The sequence below is a fragment of the Monodelphis domestica genome, chromosome 4 (genome assembly GCF_027887165.1).
Source record: "Monodelphis domestica isolate mMonDom1 chromosome 4, mMonDom1.pri, whole genome shotgun sequence".
Classification (NCBI taxonomy): Eukaryota; Metazoa; Chordata; class Mammalia; order Didelphimorphia; family Didelphidae; genus Monodelphis; species Monodelphis domestica.
Window position 1 is genome coordinate 254,032,639 of NC_077230.1, and position 25,968 is coordinate 254,058,606.

At 36.4% G+C, this 25,968-nt stretch overlaps 1 protein-coding gene across 1 annotated transcript in view; it reads left to right on the forward strand.

The window, feature by feature from the left end:
* MMP20 (matrix metallopeptidase 20) overlaps positions 1-25,968 on the forward strand; it is a 52,260-nt gene that overhangs the window by 11,698 nt on the left and 14,594 nt on the right. Inside the window, exons 3-8 of the mRNA XM_001366585.5 lie at positions 4,176-4,324; positions 5,816-5,941; positions 8,287-8,448; positions 9,176-9,317; positions 22,074-22,210; positions 24,253-24,409. Of these exons, the coding sequence (XP_001366622.2) occupies positions 4,176-4,324; positions 5,816-5,941; positions 8,287-8,448; positions 9,176-9,317; positions 22,074-22,210; positions 24,253-24,409 (873 nt within the window). The remainder of the gene's footprint in view (positions 1-4,175; positions 4,325-5,815; positions 5,942-8,286; positions 8,449-9,175; positions 9,318-22,073; positions 22,211-24,252; positions 24,410-25,968) is intronic.

Consider the following 25,968-nt stretch of genomic DNA (forward strand, 5'->3'; position numbering starts at 1 on the left):
TGAACAAGGACCATATTAAGCATTTTATAATCTCATTTTATCCTCAAAAGAAACCTGAGAGGCAGGTGGTTTTATTACCATCCTTTTACACAAGAGAAGTCTGGGGTTAAGTGACTTGCCTGGGATCACACGTTCAATCCCTCTCTAAGGTTGGATTTGAATTCAGTTATTCCTGACTCAAAGTCCAGCACTCTATATCCACAATCTCAATGAGTAAGAGTTCCAAGAAAAAACATATTTAGATGGTCCACTTCTTTGAGATTATGAGTTTCCCCCACTTTTAGGTCTTTATGGAAAGGTTGGGTGGCCCCACTAAAAAAATATTTAATATAGAATTTTCTTCAGGTTGGACTACATGGCTGCTGGAGAAACTTATTAAGAGCAAGGAATTCAGAGTATTGTACAATAGTTGGAGGTAAAATAAGGATTATTTATAGGAGTCTTTGAAGCCTTTGCATATTGTTTTCTTAGAATCAGCTTAGAAGAAGGCCTAGAGTTTCCATAACTATAAATGTACTGTGAATAAGCCACAGAAAATTTGGAACAAATAAAAAATGAAAAATCTTTTGATTTTCAAAACTATGAAGTGATTCTTCACAGCTCAGGGACAAAAGTAATGCCCGGTCATATTTAATCAGTTCCCTCCCTCTCTTGAGGTCAAGGACTGTCCACTTTATTAATTAATTAATTTATTTATTAAGTGCCATAATATTTCCTGAATTTAACTAAGCTCAGGATTTTTCTCTAGCCTGTCCCTGCTAGATCTTACATAATCACAAAATTTGAGAGTGGAAGGAATCCCTTTGGTCATTTGTCTAATCCAGACCTAAAAGGAATTCTTACTATAATGTGTGAATCAGGTCTGAAGACTTTCTAAAAGGAGAGAACCCACTCAGCACCTCTTGTGGAGACTTGGTTCCACTTTTATACAGCTGTAATTTTATTGGAGGTTAGCTTTCCCAGGAAAATAGCCAGCACATTTTTGGGCTTAACCCTTAAGAAGACCAATCTACTTTGTGGAATTGTTATGAGGATCAAATGAGAGAATATTTAATCAAGCACTTAGACGTGTGCCTGGCCTATAATAGATGCTGTGTAACTGTTTGTTCCCCACTCATGCCCCCAATCTAACATGGATGATGGACAGGAATGGGAAAAGACATGAAGAGGGGAGACCAACCAGCAGTATTGCTGTAGTTCAGGCATGGGGAGATGAGGGCCTGCACTGGAATGGTAGCAATGTTCAAGGAGAGGAGCTAAAGAGACTAGACCATAGAATATATCAAAAGGGACATGTTTAATAATCCTGAAAAGGTATATTGTATCAATATTTTGACGGTCCTTAAATGCCAGTCAAAGGCTGATGGAGTTCATTAAGAAGGGAAGTAACATGATCAGAATAATACTTTAGGAATATCTCTTTGGAAATTGTGTGGAAGATTGATTGGAGAAGAAACAGAATCCAGAGAGAGAGGCCATTTGGGAGACTACTGGAAATGGTCCAGAATATTGCTTTTCTATTTGTCATTGGGAGAGAGGATTTAAGTATTAATTTTAAAAACACTAAGAGGTGATGACAACTTTGGTGGATATATGATGGGAAAGAGGGTTAGATATGTAGATGCTATGGAGGAATAATAATAACAATAACATCTCAAACTACACAATTATCCCAGTAGATGGGGGGGAGGGTTTTTTTGGACAAAGTATTGCACTCATTTATGCCAAAATCTTTACAAATCACAGATAAAGACTTTTTTGTATCACAAAAAGCATCTAAAGTCAAAAGTAAACATCACATAGAATGGAGAGCAACTAGAAGCTTTTTCGATAAATGCAGGAGTTGAGCAAAGATGCCTACTCTCCTCCCTTTTATTCAATATATTTCTAGAAATGCCAGAAACATCCATAAGGAATGAGGAGAGGCAAAAAGAAGATAAAATTATGCATATTTGCTGATAGTATTACACAAAGTATTTCATTTAGGCTAAAAAAGAAACCCTCAGAAATCAACAGCATTTCTATATAATAACAAAATCAGAGAGATGACAAAAGAATGGTAAATCCTACTCAAAATAACAATATGCACAAAATAGTATGTGACCAATCTGCTGAACCATACAAAACACTTGCATAGATTCAATTACAAGGGGTTTTTTTTGTTTTTTAAGAAATAAAGAAGCTAATCAGCTGGAGAATATTCAGGGCTCAGAGGTGGGCCAAAAAAATAAGAATACTACTAGTGTTAATTATAATTTTAGTTTTCCACCCTTCAAATGACTAAAGTGATATTTTACAAAACTTGATAAAATATTAGATCTAGAATATCAAGGGAAATAATGGGGGAGGGGATTAGGGAGAATAGCATTTCCAGAACTTGAACTGTATTATAAAGCAGCTGTCATCAGAAGCATTTGGTACTGATTAAAAATTAGAGAAGTGGATCAATGGAACAGATTGGACAAGAAAGAATCATCAATAATGGAATTCAACAATCCAATATTCATTAAACCAGAAAACATCAATTACTTATAAAAACAATTCACCATTTGATAAAAATTTTATGGAAAAATTCAAAAACATCCTGGCAGGAATTAGGTTTCAGCCAATCTTTTACAGAATAATCAACAATAAATTCAAATTAAATACTTTACTTTAATGAAGTATTAAAGATCATACCCTTAAAATGGAGAAGCAGATCATATGCCTCTCACAAATGTGAAAAGGAGATGCATTCTTAACAAGACAAGAAATAGAGGAAATTATAAAAGATAAAATATATAACTAATTATATGAAATTAAAAAGCTTCTACATAAATAAAATGTGTGTATCTAGGATAAAAAGTAAAACAGTCAAAGGGGAAAAATATCTTTGTATTAAATTTCTCACTTAACAGTTTTATATCTAAGATATGTTGACAACTAATAGATAAACATGACTGTATATATAACATACACATATGTGCATATCTGTATGTAATATATACAAAAAGCAAAACCATTCTTTATATATAAGTAGTCAAAGGATCAAGGTCAAACAGTGTGCAAAAAAATTGAAAACCATTAATATCTATATGGGGGAAAATGGTGTAAATTAGTAATAGTAAAATAAATGCAAATCAAAACCACCCTAAGGTTTTACCTCATACTTAGCAAAATGGCAATGATAAAAGATGGGAATAATACATGTGAATACATAGTGGGAGAATAGCAAATCATTAGAGGGTTGGTAAAATTATGAATCAAAATAATTTGCAATTATGATAATAAAAATTTGTTTCTAGCAATCCTTCAATTACTCTTTTCTCTATCTACTTCTGTTGTTGTTGTTGTTCAGTCATTTCAGTTATGACCAACTCTTTGTGTCCCCATTTAGGATTTTCTTGGCAAAGATATTGGAATGATTTGCCATTTCCATCTCTAGTTTATTTTACAGTTGAAAAAACTGAGGCAAAAGATTAAATGACTTGCCCATAGTCAGACAGCTAGTAAATGCCCAAGGCCATATATGAAACCACAAAAATTAGTATTCCTGACTTCAGTCCCAGCACTCTATCCACTACACCATCCACTATCTACTAATGTTCCTTAAAAATTTTATTTAGCTCTACATAACTCTGCTTATGAGTATCATTATCTGGGGTATCTTCTGTTAATCTACATCCAAAATCCCCTTCATCTTAGACTTTTGCCAGAGATACAATCCACATAAGCATGTTAACAGTGGTTGACTCTGTTTCTCATTGTTCCTCATTTATAAAAAGAAAGGGTTAGTGTAAATTCCCTTCCAACTCTAAATCCTGTGATCTTAAGCCCACATTGTTTTTCATTGTAATATTTAATTGAAGTCTTCCATTTCCTAATCTCTTTGTTTGAGGATGGTCACCACTTATTATACAATTACTTTGTTCCTTTATTTCCAAGAAAATGTAAGTTTGTGTTCATAATTATCAAATTGGGGAACAATATTTTTAAGCCCTACATTTTTTTCAACTTTTGTTTCAGTTCTCCACTGTCATCTGATTGTTTTCTAAATTATTTTATTTAATTAAAAAAATAGATTACTTTCTAAAAATAAGGTATGGCCAAAGAATTTTTTTTAAAAAACATGAAACTCAGTTTCTTCATTTAGAATAACTCACAAACTAGAAAACATTTTCTTTTCATTTGTACAGAGTCTCAAAATACACGTCTTCAATGACCCATGCTGAAGTTGACAAAGCAGTAGACATGGCCTTACAGGCATGGAGTAATGCTGTCCCTCTGAATTTTGTTAGACAAAACACAGGAGAAGCAGATATCATGATTTCATTTGAAATTGGAGGTAATGTATTCTTCTTATGTTCAGCCCAAAGACACCCCAACAGTGCTATAGTAGTTAGTCCTTGCATAGTTTTAGTTGCAATCAAACAATTAAATATTCTCATAAAGGAGTTTGATCCACAGAAGCCCAGGTTATAGAGCAAAATTACCATAATTGTAGTCTTTCACTAGTTGGGTCAGAAGTTACAGCTGAAACAGTTCTTAGAATATTTTGGACTGATGGAGGATAAATCATTTCTGTCTCATTTTAATACTTATTCTTTACCTGTATTTCTGATTAATACCTATTCAATTTTATTCTCTTCTTTATAAAGAAACCATATTACTTGAATTTCTACCTCCTTTTTCATTCTTGACTCTTTCTCACTACCACTCTTGCTCTCACCCTCTTGTTGGTCTAATTGAGTAGTCTTCAGTATTTTCATTTTTATGATGGAGAAAAGTCATTCCTAGGATACACTATTGGTATGATGTCCTTGGGCAAATTGTACACTGGCAAACAAGAAAAAACAACATAGTTCTAAGCTATAGAGCAAAAGAAAGAGCTGAAACTCAAATATTTATACTGATTCCTCGAGGCTCATCATCACTACTGCCATCATCATTATGGCCAAGACTTCCCACTTCCCTTCCATATATGCCCCTGAAATGATTAAAACTCTTTCTTTTATCTGATTAACTTTAATGAAAGAAGAAAAACGGGAATCTCTTTCCTCTTTTTCCCCCTGAAATTAACTAACTCCAAGTCTAGGCATGGGATTGGTCCTTATATAATAGACCAATCCCAAGCCTGGGGGGGGGAGGCGTGGTCCCTCCAGCACGGGATTGGTCCATTCAAGACCAATCCCACACCACGAAGTAAGGGGGAGGGACCCCTAGGGCACACTGAGGAATGCATTTCCCCTGGCCACAACACTTTAAAACTCACACCCCTCAAGAAATCCTTTTATGAACTTCTTTTGCCTATTTGTTCTCAATGCCCATTTTAAATTAACTCTAGCTGGATAAAACTGTTGAGGGTAGGGAGGAGTAAACAGAACAAGAGAGGGAGAGTCACAAACAGCTGAAGGAATCAAAATGGGCCTGAGGTAGAAGGTGCCATTTCAGCTTTGAAGAAAACTAGGGAGTCTAAGAAAGAGAGGGAGAAATTGGTATAGTCTAAAACTACTAAAATTGGCCATTGATATTGGTTTAACTGGCAGTGAGAGCCATTAAGAATGCATTGTCCATCCTGATGCCTCTTGCTTCCCTTAGAGCACTAAAGAAGCTTTCCCTGGCAGAAAAAAAGAGAAAGTCAAACCTATTTGATTCTCTCGTAACATAATCTGACTCCTTTATCGCCCAAGTTAGTGTCTTTTCTACTGAATTACAATCTATACACGATGATTCTATTTTATTAGGTTATGTGGCAATGGTTTGGGTGAACCATATGTAATTGAAACCAAGGAATGTTGGACTAAATTACTGTTGGTATCTTTCTCCTCTTTGGTAGATCATGGGGATTCATACCCATTCGATGGTCCTCGAGGGACTCTGGCCCATGCATTTGCCCCTGGAGAAGGCCTGGGAGGAGACACACATTTCGACAATGCTGAGAAGTGGACTATGGGAACGAATGGTATATATGCACAATTCACCATAACCTGGAAAATATTGTACCTTCTCCTGGGCCTCCAACATGAAACCCTGTGGCTCAACGGTCCAAGCCAGCCTTTAACTAGGGAGCCAGGCTAAGGAAAACAAGTAAGCCAAAAATCACAAAGGTCATTAAACCCCATAAGGGGAAAGCTCTGCCTTCAACTGTGCTGCTGAATCCTTGTTTGGTCTGTTTCACTTCAGCATAATCCACATATTCTATTAGAAAGAAGCAGCAACAAGGTCTCTTCTATCATTGTCATCTGCAAGCAATCAAATCAACAAACATTTATTCAATGCCTACTGTGTACAAGGAAGGCAGTGTGGAGTAATGGATAGAGAACAGGCCTCAGAGTCAGGAAGAAAGACCTTCATTCAAGCTCCACTTCTATCATCTGCTGGTTGTGTCATGCTGGGCAAGTCATTTAAGGGCCCAGTGCTTTAGGCAGTTCTCAACCAAGTGGAAAAACAGCTGCTTATCTACATTGGTAGAGGACTGTCCTCACCTGGAGTTCCCTACACCCATGAAATCACAGTCCCAAACCAAAAGAAAGGCAAGGCATTCTACTAGGTGCTGGGGATTAAAAAGTTACCTATTCCTTGCCTTGAAGGAGTTTCTATTCTGGGTTAATACAGGGAAAAGAGAAGAGGAGGATGCCCATTTGACTCCTTAAGAGAACACATGGAGTTCAGAGAGGGAAGAATTTTTCCAAAAGCAGAATATGTAGCACAAAAGATTTTGGGATGTCATGTAGCTCTTAGAGACAGCCCACATTGTTGACAGAATGTGCATGGCAAATAAGGAGTTGACTAAGTACTTATTCCAAGAGAGAACTAAAAAATGGAAGGAAATTCCTAAATCCCACTCTCCATCTTACTTTTCCATTGACTTTAATGTGCTACTTCATGAAATCATTTAGCAGGTAATAATAATTTAATAAATAGCATGAAAGAATGTATGAATAGATGGAAAGTCTTTCTTAGAGTCAATAAACTACTAGATATGTGACCAGGGGCAAGTTATTTAACCTTTTAGTGATAATGGACAACTCTCTTGGACTCCAAATTACAGAATAATTACCAATGGGCATTGGTAGAGACAGTTTCCTCACCAGGAACTGAAATGATGAAAAAGAGGATGAAATCACATGCCTTGCCCAGAAAACAAATAACAATTAGCAAAATCGACTAATTTTTAGTCTTATCTTCCCCTTATCTGTCAGTACCAGGACTTGGTAATTGCACATTGACAGAACAGAACAGGTCAGAGATTCTTGGAACCTGGAAATCAGAATCTTGATAGGGTGAGTCAAGGTATTCAGGAAAGTGTTGATGAGTCTAGGAGAGACCATGAGCTGATTACTAGAGCACTGAGAGAGGACGACAGCATCCAGTTTCAGAGGTCTGTATAGATTAACTATCAATATCTGGTAGCTCCAGTGGAGTACAAGAAGAGTTTGTCTCAGTACGTCAAACACAGCATCTGGGCAGTCTGATAGCAAGGTATAGACAAAGCAGACAGTTGGTATGCAGAGAATCTGACCAGAGGTGATGCAGTCTATGGTTTACCAGAAGTCCTTCAGTCCTCTGGAAGATATGGGGAATGAGACAGGGTTACCAGGCAGGAACTTATATAACGGAAAACATAGGGATATAGGTGCTGATGCTGGAGTAAAAAATAGGGCATGGTTACACTGGACAAGACAAGAAGCCAATAACTAAGTCTAAGCAAACCAGTAGCATAGAATCACAGATATAAGCTAACTCAGGAGTCATTAGATCTCCTGGCAACAAGTGATCACTGAATAAATATCAGTGATGGAGAACTCACTAATCCAAAGGCAGTTCATTCTAATTTTGAACAGATCTAATTGTTAGAAAGTTATTTTCCTCATATATATATAGCTCTTATCCTATATCTTTCACCCATTGTTCCTTGTTAGTCAACTTGCATCTTCTCAAAGTGGGCCCATTTGCACAAATGTAGGGAAAAAACACAGACCAAACATTATACTGCCCTCTTTCTGATGGAAGTGGGAATAAGAAAGATGACACAAGAAAAGTATAGTTTCTGAATAATTCATAATAATAAACTTCTAATTAAACAAGTTGGTTGCACAATTATCACTGAAAGATACATTAATTATATTTGGTCTTAATTCCCCATGAAATGATGGAAATGAGATAAAATAATGCCTAAAGTGCATCATAAATCTTAAAAGTTATAGAATCATCTATTATTATTGTGATGATGATGATGATGATGATGATGATGATGAAAGTATAAATCTATTTCCACATTGACTTTATTTCTCCCGTGTTGTTTAGGATTCAATTTATTCACTGTTGCTGCCCATGAATTTGGCCATGCATTGGGTTTGGCCCATTCTACTGACCCGTCAGCACTTATGTATCCAACTTACAAATACCAACATCCCTATGGATTCCGCCTCCCCAAGGATGATGTGAAAGGGATCCAGGCATTATATGGTATAAACTCTAAAGTTTTGTAATAACTAAGCATAGATGAGTGATTCAAGGAATGAAATTTGATTTCAAAACAACTAGTGGTTGTTAAACCTTGATAATGGCAATTTAAGTAGAGATTACTTAAGGTTAACTTTGTCCCAACTGTATTTTATTTCCCCAATTATGTAAACAACTTTGTCTTCTTAGATTTGGAATTAGGGTTGAGAATTTCTCTTCAAAGAAAATTAGGCTGAGATGAAGAGAGAAGCCTTTGGACCTTAGAGAAGGATTCATCTCCTGAGATAAATTGGATGCTCTATAGCCAACGTGCAGAGCTCTACCCATTTGCAAGTGTGATCTTACATTTTCTCCAAATGGACATCCTAGTGCAAAAAACAACATGAGAACTTTAGAACACTTTGGAAAGCTAGCCAATTAAACCCCTATCTCTGATTCTTCATAATAGAATAGATGAACCAATATTATAGTAGATTAAAATAGAACCTATGACTGGACCTCTTTTCTGAGTTCTAGACTCATCTCTCTCCTCAATGAACTCTATAACTTTGGACAAGTTATTTATCCTCCCTGAGCCTCTGTTTCTCCATCTTTAAAATGTGTAAGGCTTCAAAGGGAAGGTGATCCTTTAAAGATGAAGAAGTCACACAAGTATCCTAGATATCTGAAACCAAAGGGCACAGGGAATTGTTTTAAAAGTCTATTTGTCAACTTCATTTTTGAATCCTAGGACCTCGCAAAACAGCCACTGAAAGACCCAATGTGCCCAACGTCCCTCCTCACAATCCATCAGACCCTGATGTCTGTGACTCCAGCGCATCCTTTGATGCTGTGACAATGCTAGGAAAGGAACTACTGTTCTTCAAAGACAGGTAAACTTGCTATTTTACCAACACTAAAACATATCAAGCCTCTGAATAATTTTAGACATCCACATCAATTGAAAAAGTAAAGAAACACTAGCACTGCAGGCAGCCACCTACTTAAAAAGTTATTGATATTGTTTAGTCATCTCCAACTCTTCATCACCCTATTTAGAATTTTTTTTGGCAAAGATACTGGAGTGGTATCCTATTTCCTTCTCCAGCTCATTTAATAGATGAGGAATCTGAAGCAAAAAGGAAGAAGTGATTTAACCAGAATCACACAGCTAGTAAGTACATGAGGCTGGACCTGAACTCATGTCTTCCTGGCTCCAGATGCACTCTATCCACTGTGCCACTTAGCTATTATCAAAAATATCTTGCATACTTATAAATGACATCAGTAACCACCGGATTATCCCATTCTTACATTGTCTCTCTGCCTTTCCCCTTCTCTCTCTCTCTCTCTCTCTCTCTCTCTCTCTCTCTCTCTCTCTCTCTCACACACATACACACAGACTCACACACTAAATGTCATTGTCTTAAAAGTCAGCTTGAAAAAACAAACAAAAAAAAGTTTTAAAGAACTGGAAAGGGAAGAAGTGGTAAAAGGCAGAAATGGTTTAGGAGAGGTTTCCTTAAAGAAAATTCCAGGCATAGGATTTAGAGTTGGGAGGAATTCACTAATCAATCAATAAGCATTTATTAACCAGACAGAAACTGAAGTGTGCCAGACACTGGAATATTACAAGTCACCTTACAAAATGAGGAGAATTGATGCCCAGGAACTTTAAGTGACATATAAGTCATTGTACTAGATGTCAGAGATCAGATTTGAGTAAAGATCTAATTACTAATTACCTAGGCAACCAGAAAGTACTGTGGATAGAGTGCCAAGCCTAGAATCTGGAAAATGAAATCAAATCTGGCCTCAGATATTTACTAGCTGTGTGACCTTGGGCAATTTTTAACCTCTTTTTTGCCTCAGTTTCCTTATCTATAAATTAGAGATAATAATAATACCTACCTCTTAGAATTATTATGAGAATCAGAAGAGATTGAAATTAGTACTTATCACTTGCCTGGTCTCTTAGTGAGCACTCTATAAAGTTAGTCATGATTATTATGAATTCGACATTCTTTCCATGGTATCATATAGCCTGAGTATCATCACAATCAATAGACATTCAGTAAGTACCTGGGATGTGCCAGGTACTGTGGTAAGCACCAAAGAGAGGCACAAAAAAAGACAAGGAACAGTTACCTGCCCCCCTCCCCCAGGAGCTTAGGTTCTAATGGGGAAAACAATACACAAATGACTATGGATATACAAAATATACATAATATAAATAGGTCACTTATTTCTCAGCTTTCATTCTCCTCTTTTCCTCCATTGACCAGCTACAAAAGCAGATCTTTACTTCTCAATAATACTGCTACACAAGGAAGAAAAGTCAGCAGCTCTGATGCTTTTCATGGCATTGAGAAGATTCTGATTTTTGAGGGCTGGACTTTCAAATCAAAGAAGCTTTCCTCTTTATCTTCTCTCTTAATTATCTGAATTTTCTCTATATGTGATACCAACATAAAATCCACCAATTTAGAGATTCATTTGGGTTAGCAAGTATCTGATGCTGTGTAGCATTATGGAAAGAACACTGGATTTAGAATTCAAATCTCAAGTCAATCAGCACCACAATGCCCAGAGAACTGGGACTGGAGTCCAAAAGACCTGGGTTCAAATCCCACCACAGAAACTCACTGGCTGAGGGACCTTGGGCAAGTCACTTAACTTCTGTTAGGATCATTTTTCTCATCTGTAATGCAGGGGCAATAATAGCACCTCTTAGGGTTATTAGGAATATCAAATGAGATAATAATTGTTAAGTGTTTAGCATAGTGCCTGGCACATAGTAATCACTATATAAATTATTATTATTATTACATATTGACTCAGTAACCTGCTAGTTGTATAATCTCTTGGATAAATCATAACTGTGACATTTGCCTCTTAGGGTCATGGTTTATTCATTTGTGGAATGGGGGGAAGGATAACATTTATACTCTTATCTTTTAGGGTTATTGTAAAGAAATCCATCTATCTATATGGAAATCATGATTATCCCCTTTCAAAATGCAAACACTCTAAGATCTAGTAGGCATTTGTGTGCAGATTGTGAGATACACACACACACACACACAAATATATATAATTGAAAGTAAGGGAAGGGCTGTTTTTTTTAATCTTCTTCTGGCATAATGCCTTACAAAGAGTAGACAATTAATGAGTGTTTGTTGAATTGAAACTGTAGTTGGGGGAAAAGGAAATACTGAATTCATAGTGGCAATGATACCTCCAGGTAGAGACAAGGAATTTACAAATGTGGAACTGAAGCTCAGAAAAGAGATGGGGTGAAAGAGATAAATAGATAGAAAGACATACAGACAGAGATAGATAGATAGATAGATAGATAGATAGATAGATAGATAGATAGATAGATAGATAGATAGATAGATAGATAGACAGACAGATAGACAGACAGACAGACAGATAGAGAGATGAACTGGTAGATGAATGGATGGATAGATAGATAAGGAGATAGTTAAGTAAATAAAGCCTTGTGAATCACATAAATAGTAGCAATAAATAGAGGCAACAGAACTGAACCTATAATTTCATAGGTATAGGGAATATCCAGATGATGACTCACTTTCTCAGGAATTTATAGTCTTTATAGAGAGAACTGACTGGAGAATAGAAAAGTTACATGACTTAGTCAGTCACACAGTCAGAATGTATCAGAGAAAGGAATTGAATTCAGATCTCCTTGACTCCAATGCTAGTTTTCTCTCCACTCCCATCCCTCCATGTTGCCAATAAAATAAGGTAAATAAGATGGCTCTGAGAGAGAAAGAGAATAGAAAGAGAAGCAAGGGCAAAGGGTAGAGGCTTGGACACTCCCACAGAGGAATGAAACAAAAGGAGACTGAAGAGAGAAGTCACAGCAGAAGAACCAGGGAAGGGCAGTGTCATGGGGAGAAGAGAGAAGAAAATTTCAAAAGGAATGATGATAAGCACTGGGAAATATGTCTGAAACATCAAAATAAGTGCTATTGAATCAAGCAATTAGGGAGTGATTAGTAATTATTATAAGAGAGTAGTTTTTAGCAATAGGATGGAGAAGAAACCAGATTGCAAGTATTGAGTAGGAGGTAAGAAGATAAGAAAATGAAGGAAGTGGAGGCAGAATTGTATACAAGTTTACAATGAAGGGAAAGAGATGATAAGAAAGAGGCAAAAATCAGAGTCAAGTGAAGGAATTTTTTTAGTTTTGCTTTTTTAGGATGAGAAGATGAACATGTTTACAAGCAGAGGGAAAGAGCTAGCTGAGAGGGAGACTAAAGAAGGAATTATTGGTGGAGCAAAGTTCTAGAAAAGATGAAAGGGCTGATATAAGGGCATGAGTGAAGGCATAGCCCTGATCCAGGGGAGAGGGTAACATTTTTTGCAGGGTGAGGGAGGGGATATGAAGGACCTTATATCTGGGAACTTTAATCTTCTCAGTAAAGGTGTAGATAGGTTTAATCTCCATATAAGGGGGTGGGAATTAAGTTCGGGGTTAATGAGAGAAGGTTTGCATTTACATCTGTTATTTCTCTCTATTCAAATAACCATCACCCCATTTCAGGCTTTCATCACTTCTTGTAATGAGTAGGGCATTAGCTTCCCCAATGGGTCTCCTTGCTTCTAGTCTAGCTGTTCTCTGATCCACTGTTCATGCAATTGTCCAATACATTACTGCTAACACAGATATGATTAATATTTAAATTGGAAGTTTTGACAAAATAAGAGAGCAGCTTTTAATAATTTAAGAATTTAGTTTAATTAAAATAGAGATAGTAAAAGAATATAGTAAAATGAATATTGTAAAGGAGAGAATTTTAGGAAAGAAGTAGAGAAAAAATTTCCTAATGTCTATACTAGTTATCCTATAACTACCTATAATTACTACCTAAAACTGCCTCTATCTACCTATAACTACCTATAATTACTACCTAAAACTGCCTCTATCTACCTATAAATACCTATAATAACAACCACCCTACAAAATTCCAACCCAATCAGTGTTTAACCCAATCCCAATTAGGTCTGTCAACAAAGACCAGCCACCTTCCAAAAAGTTCAAGAAAGAAAAAAACCTAACAGCCCAAACCAAAAGCCAAAAAACCCTCTCAGTAAACACAGACCTGGCTTTATATTCCAGCAACTAAACACCAACCACCAATTGAACACACTCCCAGCAGCCAACTTCCCCATACCTGACAGTCCTACCTGTCAGCTACTGACAACCCCAACCAACTGACAGATTGGCCACTTTTTATCCCCTTTTTCTATCTCCCTTCCTGTCTCTATGGTTCCTCCTTCCTGTCTCTATGGTTTCTACTTCTTGTCTCTATGGTTTCTACTTCCTGTTACTGTGGGCTGGTTAATCCATACACATCTCTATGGTAAGAGGATCTCCAGGTCCCCATTAAATTAAAAAAAGAATAAAGAATTCCTTTTCACATTATTCTCCTACTCAAGAAGCTTTAATTATTGATTATAGGTTAAAATACACACTGATATTTGAAGGCCTTCCCAATCTGACCCCAATTTCTCTCTTTTCAGACTTAATGTACACTACTCCCTCTGCATAGAATCAATGTTTCTATGAAATTAATCTACCTTTTCTCAGCTACCTATGATATTGCATATCCTGTTTATATGCCTTTGCATAAGTATTCCTCCCTTAATGCCACCCCTTCAATTGTCTCTCTTTATTGCTGCCTCCTGCATATCTAGCTCTAGTCAAGGTTCAGTTTTCTTCCAATGTGAGGCCATCTTTGATATCTTCAGGTTTTATCATACTACCCAGAAATTACTTTGCATTTACATTCAATATAATTACTTATCTGGGTGCATACCGTTGTCTTCTAGTAAACTATAGTCCTACAATTGAACCATAGTTTAACTATCTTATAAATTGTCTTCTATGATTTAGCTTCAGAAACTAAGCACTATGTGTTGTAGTTATGTATAAATGTCCCAAAGAAAAATTGTTTCTATAAAAAAAAATTGCTCAAAATTTCAAACAAATGACACACAAATTCATGTTTGCAACACCACTAACTATTAAGCTGTGGAGTGCTACTATTCTTATTATATAGGCCTTTTAGAAACCCTATCTCATAAGGATATTTCAGGGAGGCATTTTTAACTAATTTAGGAACAAGATTTTCCTTGTGATATCTTTTTCCTGAAGTTGTTCCATCTCTGACTTCCTGCATTTTCATATGTCATAAAACTTTCCTGACAGAAAATGAGGAATAGTTGATATGGAAATGGACTATAGTGACCAAAGGGTAGTCTATCTATGATGTCACTTCCTGTCATCTCCATCATTCCAGTGACACAGTACTCGCTTCTCTCCTTACCTGTCCATTGGGCATAAGATGAAGCTATTATGTGCTAGTAAGGTAATAATCAAGGAATAAAGATTCTTGACATTCTTTTTCTTCTTCATGAGGTTCCCACATCCTGAAACCATTATTTAGCATAGCAAATATCATTGTTTCCATGGTTTGAAAAAATTCTCTAGGTGCAGCCTGACTATTATGCAGTTCTTTGAAAAGTCTCCTGGTGGTTGGGTGGTGCTTGTCAGCAGCTTTTCTGACTTCTTCCTGATTTATGATTTGGTAACCCATTTGGATAGAGTAGGTAATTTTGAATAACTGAACTCCCCAAGATACACTGAGGAAGGGGAAATATAGGACTAAAAAGAGAAGAGCTTATGGATTTAGTCACAGCTCTGTTCACTAACTTCCTGCCTTTGGCAAAGTCATTTCTCTTCTACACTTCAGCTTCCTTATCTATAGATTGAAAGAGGCAGAAAAAAAATGGTCCTTCTAGCTCTAAAATTCAAATATCTTACAATTTGGAACCCCTGTTGGCTGCCATTTCTGTATCTATGTGAAGCCTGTCTTCTATCCTGGACAAAGAACAAAACATTTTTTCATGGCTCAGTACCAATGAAAACCAGGGGGCTTTCTGATTGAAAAAGAGCTCCAAGTATTTGTTCACTCCCACTAGTTAGCTTGGAAATTCTCATCATCAACTACAAGGATATCTACAGTATTTGGTTGATGGTTAGATAGCTACAACAACAGAAGAGTCAGAGCAAGCTTTGGTGATTTGGAACTATAATAGTATCATTGATATAAACTAGGAGCTCAGAAAGAAGACATAATTTGCAATGATTATAGAATCTTAGACTTGAAAGGGATTTCCCAGGTCATCATTTTTAAATATTTATACTTCATTTTACAGATTAGCAAACCGAGGCGCAGGAAGATGAAAGAATTTTTCCAAGGTCACATAAGTAGCAGATATCAATGGTGGGATCAGACCTAATTCTTTTGACTCCAAAGCCAGTGCTGCTTCCTTTGTTATGTTGAAGATGCAATACCAGACATAGTGAGCTGAGGTGCCTGTGAAATGACTGAGTAGAAATTTCAAGCTAATAGCCAATGATACTGAGCATATGAAATTAAAGTTCAGATGAGAGATCAACCCTAGTGGCTGGAATTGTGAGACTGAATGATTATTCTATGAAAGAGTTCAAAGAACAGATAATGGAGAACTAAACCTCAAGAAAGAAATGGCGTGGGAGAGAAATGTTAGCAAAATATACAGAAAAGAAATGGTGTTAGTGTTGTAAAGGGTAAAAGAAAATAAATTTTTGAGTAGGAGGACTAGTTAAAAGTGTCAGGTGCTACTGAGAGGTTAAGAGAAATAAGAACTAAGAAAAGGCTTTAGATTAGAGAGCTTTGGGAGGTGTAGCAGTGATGAGAAGAGAAAATAGATTTTAGGTGCTGAAAGAGTTACTTGATGGTGAAGTGTTAAGGCAGGAATTATAGACTATTCGTATATTTTTTTAATGGCAGAAATGAGAAGAATTGGGTAGTACTTGAAGGAGACAGCAGATCAAAGAAAAGTTTTTTCAAAAGAGAGAAGATCTGGGCATGTTTGAGGTCAGAGAGAAAAGAATTATTGAACAGGAGAATTAAGAATTAAGAAAAATGAGGTATTTCAAAGAAGAAGATTCTGAAGATTCTATAAGATTCCTTTTTTAAAGCCCTTACCTTCTATCTTAGAATGATACTAAGTACCCATTCCAAGGCAGAAGATCAATAAGGGGTGGACATTTAAGGTTAAGTGACTTGCCCAGAAACACAGCTAGGAAGTATCTGAAGCCAGATTTGAAAAGATTGTGATGTTGTATGGAGCCCAGTCATGTAGCAATATCTTAAGAATATTGACATTGAAAAAAAATGAGTATTTGTTTCAGGGCAAAGATCATGGTAATTAAAATAACCAGACAATTTTACAAAATTAATCTGTCTTGTTCCCCTCCTATTAAGTTCTGGATAAATCCTTTGTTCATCTCCAATAACTTTGCTATCTATCTATCTATCTATCTATCTATCTATCTATCTATCTATCTATCTATCTATACACATATGTATACTGATCAATCACTATGTGTCATCCATTTAACTGCATAGTATAATCTGGAAAGTGGGAATTGTTTCCTGTGTTGGATAGATAGGCCAAACTCTTAGGTGATTATGGATCCCATCAAGGAGGCACTGCAATGTTTCAAGACTAGCCATTCACATCCAAGAGCATTTGAAGACCTCTATCTGTTAGGACTCCCTCTTCCATTTGACCTTTCTTTGCTAGACATTCTCCTTGACAGTGACCAACATAATTGGCAAACATATGATTTTTTATAGTTCATGTCTTTTTAGATATTTACAATCAAAATCATTTCTATTATTAGAATTTTTATTCCTATTTTTGTATTTTAATTTTTATGTCTATTTAATAATTATTTCTATTATTAAATCTTTCAAAGCATTTTGTATAATTTTGATTTGAACTGGGGGATATTTCATTGAAAGAAAGGCTTTAAAATAGCTTTTTCTCTACCAACTCAGATGGTTTCTTAGTCACCAAATAAGCACAGAGGATTCTTGTACCCACTTCATCTTTCACTTAGTTGTATGACAATAAAGATGTAGTCAACCTCAGAATAATGTTTGTGAAAGCTTGAATATTTTTCTCACATCTTCATAAATGATACATTCCATGAACGCAGAGATTATCCTCATAAAATTATGGAAAATGGGAAAGTAGACATATTGTTGAATATTTTACTGATATTTCCTCAGCATTTTTACTAAAGTTTTTTTTTTCTCCTAAATGAGGATAGCTAGATAGTTCTGTGATTTGAGAGCTAGGCCTAGAGACATTTCCTAGAAAATCACTTAATCCCAATTGCCTAGCCCTTATCTCTCTCCCATTTTGGAATCAATACTAAGTATTGATTCCAAGATGGAAGGTAAGGGGTTTTTTAAAATTATTTTTCCAAGTTTTTTATGATCTATTTTTAGATATCTTCAGATCCTTCTATGATCTCAAAATTATACTACCTCTAATCCAAACATCCTCTGTGAATACTTTATCTCACCCAACTTTCCTTCCTATCTGTTCTATGTTAATGTCCATTCTTTCATTCATTCTCTATTTTTTTTTCAGTGTCAACAGCTTGTTTAAATAGATCAGATTGGAGTTGTCCCAATAAAAATTATATTAGTTTTTATTCTTTTTTCTAGTGCTTTTTAATCTTTGTTCTAACAAGTCAATGCCTTGTCTGTATGTATAGATAGCAGCTGATCTAGAGATCACTACTATATTAGTAGCCAGTCATTTTCTATTGGTTAAATTATAATAATTACTCTTTTGTGATATTATTTGATACTTGTTATCTTTGACACCTTTCAATGAGAATGGGGTTTCTGTGGCTTTTAGTCCTTTTCACTTAGTATTCTAGGATCATTTTTCCAACAAATTTTTCACTGTTTCCTCATATACTTGCATTTGCATTTGCAGTTATTTATTATTGGAGTATAAATTAATTTAATTTGAATTTTTATCAAATTCTTCATAAAATTCCATTTCCTTCTCAATTTCTTGAAGAGATATTGATATATAGGCTATAATTATCTTCACCATAGTCCTTCTGCAAATAATTATAATAAACAGTTGAGTACAAGATACCCACGTGCCTCATTAACTAATTTTTGTTGCATTTAGACAACTGTGATAAAAATTACCTTTGCCAGCTTCTGTAGGATAGCATAGGGAATAGGATGCTGGTACTAGTCAAGAAGAACTGGATTCAAATCTTATCACAGACATCTATTATCTGCATCACTCTGGGCAAGTCAATTTTCCTATCCTATAAAAATGAGGAGATTGGACTTAATAGGCACTAAGTTCCCTTCAGGCCCTAAATCTGTGTTTATAACCTTATAATCTTTTATTTGTCTCCCCAAAAAGAAACTCCACCAAGAGAATCTTTCCATGCAATTTCCTTTGGTCTTCTGGTTCCATTAGTAGACAAAATATGAAGATTGTTATAATTCAGGTACTCCAGCAGTATGTCCATTCTTTGGTCACTGAACAAGGATCTAAATAAAGTTAATGTTTATAAATATCCTAAAAATTGTTTTTCCTTCCCCTTGCCTCATTTTCCAACATTTTATTGCTAGTATTTTAGAAACAAAAAAAAAGGAGAGCTAAAAGGTCTGCTGCTTGTGTTCCAAAAGTAAGGGGAAAACTCAAAAGACTTAGAGACATTTTGTATTTTTCTTTTTGACAACAAAAGAATTCATCACCAAGTGACTAGGCTACTTTTACTGAGCTCTTCCATACTTAGGTAGACTGTTCCTCGGAAGATAAGTATCAACTTGTTGAGACACAACTTGAAGCTTTTCCATCATGGTAGAACTTGCCAGAGCTTTCATTTCATTAGCATAGCCATAGATGATGGTGGTGGTGGTGGTGTTATGATAGCTAGCATTAGCCCTTTGAGTTTTGCAAAATGTTTTATACGTGTTGTTTTATTTGGTCCTCAGAATAAACCCGTGAGGTAGGTGATATTAATATTTCCACTTTATAAATGAGGAAACTAAGGCTTACAGAGGCTAAATGGCAAAATAGTAAGTACCCAAGGAAGGATTTTGAACTCACGTCTTCCTGGCTCCAAGCCCAGCACTCTGCACAGTACCACCTCCGTACCTCAATGAGGCAGGACTTTATTGTGAAATCAGAGTCTCATTCCAATTGGAACTAGAAGCAAAAATAGAAATTGTCATTCTTGCAATTTAATCAGGAGATTAAGCAACCATTCACGTTGAATCAATCCTTTATTAACATTCATTCATTCATTCCTCTTTCTTTCTCTGTATCTTTCTCTCTCTATCTCTCTGTCTTTCTCTCTCTCACACACACACACACACACACACTCACTCCCTGAAACAGAAACCTTTTATTCTGAATCCATCAAGTTATGGGTTCCATGAGGATCCATTTTTGTTTCATCGATTTAATAATGACAAAATGGTCTAATTGGAATAGCAGTGGGGAAGAGTTAGGAGATCTCTGTGACAAGTCACTTCTCCATTAAGGTTTCAATTTCTTCACCTACAAGATGAATGTGCTAAACTAGATGATTTCTAAGGTCCCTTCCAACTCTGGATCCCATGATTCTCAATGGATGACTACTTACCATGGAGCTTTTTAATTTCCCATGTCTAAACATGTTATTCAATCAAATTTTAATTCTGTGTTGAATTACAGTTTAAATGTTCAGGGTTAAATGGTTTAATACTGAGATCATTGTTTTGTGGACAATTACATAAATTAACACCTGACCTACTATTACTGTTGTTATTATTATAGGTAATAATCAACACCTTCCCTCAAGTAAGTTTTCCTTAATTATATACATTATAAGTAATAATAATGGGGGAGGGAGTGAATGAAAGGACTATAGGTTCAGAGCTAAAAGGGACCTTAGAACCCATCTAATCCATTGTCCTCATTTTACAGATGAGGAAACTGAGTCTCAGTGATTAAGTGTGAGCAGCTGGGTAGCTCAGTGGATTGAGAGTCAGGCCCAGAGATGGGAGGTCCTGACCTCAGACACTTCCTAGCTATGTGACCCTGGGCAAGTCACTTGACCCCCATTGCCTAGCCCTCACCACTCTTCAGCCTTAGAACCAATACCCAATATTGATTCTAAGATATAACGTAAGGGTTTAAAAAAAAAGCGGTTAAGTGACTTGTCCATAGTTAAATCAGTAGTACATATTAGAAGTGGAATGTGAATATGGTTCTTTCTCACTTCTAGCATTCTAACTACTCTCCCATTCTGCCTCCACATATCTATGCCAAATTTGCCTTTAGAAAATGCTTCAAAGTAACAAAAACAGAAAAGGGGAATCTATAAAATAGTATAAAGATAATGGAGTTATATTTCTATCTTCCTCTGGTGCTAATCAATCAATTAACTAATTAAGATTTATTAAGCGCCTATTATATGAAGGGACTTTGTTCAGAACTTAAGATACAAAGGCAAAGTGAAATGGCTCCTACCTTCAAGGAACTTAAATATTAGCAAAGTAGCTTACATGGAGTGACTGCGTAATAAATATTTACTAAATTGAATTGAATAATGGGACATTGGATACTCATTCCTTGAATAACAAAATTCAAAGTAGGGTGGAACAGCCAGTACTTTGTCCCAGGACAGCAACATCCAGGGACATGCCTTCTCCCCACAAGCAGAACAAATACCATTGGCCTCATGACTCATGCTCCTTAGCCCCTGCCCACACCACACAACACAATCCTACTTCCCATTCCTGGGGTCCTGACATCATTTTCACCCTCCCCAAGACCCATCTTGTTCCCAAATTCCAATTGGAGTATGGGTCAGATTCCCTGAGGAATTAACTACCCCCTCTACCAACACAACTACACCAATAGTCATATTTTCTTCTGTGCCACATACCAATGCTATTTCGAATCTTGCTCCTGATTTTGCCCCATGTAAAATAATGTCTAGTTAGGGCTCTGTATCATCAGCATTACCATCATTGTCTTCATCACCACAACTGTTATTTATTTAGAAAATTTATTTATTTATTTTCTAATAAATTTAATTTATTTATATTTATTTATTTGAAATATATTTATTTATTTGAATATTTATTTATTTGAAAATATAGAATTTTCAAAGCGTTTCCCAAGGATTAGTTTTTATTCCATTGTTTCAAGCTACAATATCTTTTTCAGGGTATTTAAATTAAGTTAGGAAAGAGAGCAAAAGAAACAATACAGGTGTAAATTGTATCAAGAAATTGTTTACTAATCAATCAGTCAATAAACAGTTATTAAGTGCCTACCATGTGCCAGGTGCTGTGCTAAGCACAAAATCCCCCCAAAGGCAAAATAGTCCTTTCCTGAAAGAGTTTACAGTTTAACAGGGGTGGACAAGCAAACAAATATGTGAAAACAAGCTATATACAGAATAAATTGTGAATAATTAAGAGAAGATCATTAATGCTTTGCAAATTCCTCATCTATATATCTATAAAATGAACTGGGTAAAAAGTCTCTTGTGTCCCCTTTATCTCTAAATACATGATTTATTAGTTTTTAAAAAATCTCCAGAAAGCTAAAAGTCATTAGGAGCTCAGGGCACCCCAAATTGCCTCACCCAAAGAGATGCCACAGTGGTTTGCTGCCTGTTTTGCTCCAGTTTCGAGTCCTATCTCTCAGTAACCATCTTTCTTTTTGTGGGTAACCAATAGGATTTTCTGGAGACGGCAAGTTCACCTGGCAGCAGGAATCAGGCCCAGTACCATCACCAGCTCCTTTCCCCAGCTCATGTCAAATGTGGATGCTGCTTATGAAGTGACTGAGAGGGGCATAGCTTTCTTTTTCAAAGGTATTGAACCAAATTCTATCACTTGGAAAAATGCAATGGTGAGAGTGAAAGAGTCCAGGTCCTTAGAGTGCCATGTTTGTTCAGGAATGGAGAAGAAAGCAACCCTCTTGCTCTCGTCCTTTGCCTTCCTATTGGTTGTTTCTTAACTACAACATTATTAACATGAAGAGAATAATGGCTGTCAAAAAAGAGAATTCTGGGAATAGGATTGCCTTAAAGTAGATTAGAAGAAAAATTATTGTGGGGACAAAATATTGTGTTGAAAGAGGGAAAAAAATCCTAATTAAAAAAAAATAACAAGACATAGATGGATGAAAATATAAAGTTAACTCTCATATCCTTATATATGAATTGATTAAACAATTTAATAAAAATAGAAAAGAAAAAAAGAGAACCCCATGTCTATATGTGCTACTCTATGAAAACATAGTGATTTAAACAGAGGGACAGCACATAGAGCAACCAAAAAAGGACTGGATTTGAAGTTGAAGGGCCTGGGTTTGAATGTCAGTACTGTCACTCTGCCACCTATGTGACCTTTAATGAGTCATTTAAATGCCCATGGCCCAAGGGAGAAGATGGAACTAGATGAAGGCTAAAAGGCATCAGACTTAAATCTATGCTATCATATGTCTAGGAGTTCTTTTAGGAGTAATATGGGGGGGGGGGCAACTAGGTGGCTCTCTGGATTGAGAACCAGGCCTAGAGATGGAAGGTCCTGGATTCAAATCTGGCCTCAGATACTTCTGAGTTCTGTGACACTGGGAGAGTCACTTAAACCCCATTGCTTAGCTCTTACCACTCTTCTGTCCCAAAACCAATACACAATTCTAAGATAGAAGGTAAGAGTTAAAAAAAAAATGTGACATGGACAAAGGGCAGCTAGGTAGTATAATGATGAGAGAATCAGACCTGGAATCAGGAGGTCATGGGTTCAAATCTGACCTCAGACATTTGCTGGCTATATGACCCTAGACAAGTCACCTAACTATGCCCTCTACCAACTCAATGGTACCATTGGCCATATTTTCTTCTGTGCAATATACCAATGCTATTTCCCATCTTGAACCTACTTTTTCCAGGTGAAATAATGTCTACCCCTAGTCCTTCTGTCTTACAGTTATTTCTAAGAAAATAACGGTTATTTTTTAAGAGTATTATGCTAAAGAAATTTGGGTAAATGGACTAAGATTGGATTCCCACAGAAATTAAGATGAAATAATAATTCCTGTTTATAGAATATTTTGTCTTACAAAATACAAAATGCTTTTTTTCCTAACCCTGTCAAGTTTGTGATATGATTATTATTATTATTATTACCATTTTACATATTAGGAAAGTGAGGTACAACAGTATGTTTCTCAAACCAGTGCTTTCTCCTACTACACCACAATGCCCACATTCAATACAATAGCAAAGAGAGATCTAGGTTTTGGGAAAAGACCTGTATTCAAATCTCAGCTCTGATACTTCATGGGTGACCTTGAACAAGCCATTTAACACCCTTGATCTTTGGTTCAGAACTATATCTTATAATCCAATGATGTTTGTACTTCACTTACTTGCTAGTCAAGAACCAATCTAGAGCCAGAGTTCTGGGAACTCTTGGTAGTTAAAGTCAGGAAAACTGCCCAGAGTCTGCCTTTGTTAGAGCACTGATGTATGTATGTTTTCAGAAAAGAAGTGGGATTTCTAGAGCAGTTTGAATGACAGGACCATGAATGTATGCTATCCTGTCTTTCCAGACAAAAGGGAAGGTGCAGCTCTTGAGGAGGAACTAAAATGGGAGCCCATAGGACTTCCTGAGAATAGCAAAAAGTGCTTCCTTGGGGAAAACACTGTAAAGTGACACAATATTTTATTTCATTTTTAAAGTAAATATACAATATTCTTTGATTTATTTTTTAAATTAACTCATTTGTTGGTTGCATGAAAGTTCCTAGGTATTTCCCTCCTTTTTTACCCTCTTCACACTTAGAAAAGGCATCATTTGACCAAAATAAAAGTTTTAATTTCATTTTAAAACTCCATTCTTTGCACAGGCCCTCACTATTGGATAACAAGAGGATTTCAAATGCAGGGCCCTCCCAGGACCATCTATGACTTTGGGTTCCCCAGGCATGTGCAGCAAATAGATGCAGCTGTCTACCTAAGGGAGCCCCGGAAGACCCTCTTCTTTGTTGGGGAAGACTACTACAGGTACTTTTACCACTCCTTTTTCTTCTAGTCTAGCCCATGGTATTTTACTTCACTGGAATGAAAATCCCATTATGGAGAAGAATATAGAGTAATTGATGAGTCAGCTGACTGACAGACCATGCATGCATCATTTACTGCCTCCCTTAACTGTGTCTTGGGCTGAAACACCCAGCTGAGGATTGAAAAATTCACTCAGCAACACCATTATTGGCTATCTAGGAGGTCAATGTGCCAGATGTTTCAATATGCTAAACTAAGCCTGAAACAATAAGTAAAAAAATTCAGAAATCACTATCAGAGATAGGAGGTGAACAGAAATCTTAAGATCACAAACTAAGAACTAGAAGAGTTCAAGTAATATGACCCCCTCATTTTTTAACTCTTCATCTTCCTTAGAATCAAGGTAAGAACTAAGCAATCGGGGTTAAGTCACTTTCAGGGTCACTTACAGTTACTTAGAGCTATACTTATAGTGTCTTAGGTCAAATTTGAACCCAGGACATCTTGTCTGTGGGCCTAGATCTCAATCCACTGACCTACCGACCTGCCCCTCAGTTCCCTCATTTTACAAAAGAGGAGTCAGGGCCAAAAAGGCTACAAGGTAACAAAGGTTAGTAAAGAACTGGATTAAAACTCAGGCTTTCTGGTTCCATATTCAGTTCTTTCCACCATACTACAACACCTACCAGCAAAACTTTGGATCAGCAACAATGCCAGCTACACTACACCCAACTGCTTGTATTTTGGAGGATATCTATCAGTTGCAGAGCTCTGTGGAAGAAGTGTGCTATCAAAAATTGAGTGGACTATTGACCAATGGACAGAAATAAGGTCGTATGGTCATGAAAATTGAGGGCTGACTGCAAAGACAAGAAGACTTGAGTGTGGTCCTGCTTTTAACATTTACTAGCTGTGAGACCAAGAGCAAGTAACTTAACGTCTCAGAGCCCAAGGCAGCTCTCTTGATAAACATCACAAACCAATTCAACCAGGATTCACTAAGTACGGGGGATATGCCAAGGCACTGTGCTAAGCTCTAGGAATGGCAAAAACATGACTTCAAAGAGTTCATGATCTAATGGAGGAGGGGAAGGGGAAGCAGATGCCAATCTGTCTCCAATAGGAGTTCTCATGCTGAATTTTCCCATGTGAAAGAAACCATAGATCCAAATCTCCACTCTCCCCACCTCATAAAGTTAGATAAAATCAGAGAATCTCACAATCCATCTAGTCCAAACCATACTTGAACAAGAATCCTTTCTATGACACCTTTAACTTGTGTTAAACCATCCAGTCTTTTCTAGAAGGCATCCAGTAATAGAGAACTCACTACCTCTCTAGGCAGCCTCTTCATTTGATTTACTCTCATTATTAGCGCCTCTTTTCCATCTTTCAAGCTCAAATTTGCTTCTTTGTATCTTCTATTCATTCTTCCCTCTGGAGTCAAACAAAACAAGTCTGGCCCCCTTCCCCCTGAAAAGTCCCTCAAATACCTGTATAGTTATAACTATTGCTAATAAATTAGGACTATTAATTTCCAGGATTTAAGCTAGCATAAT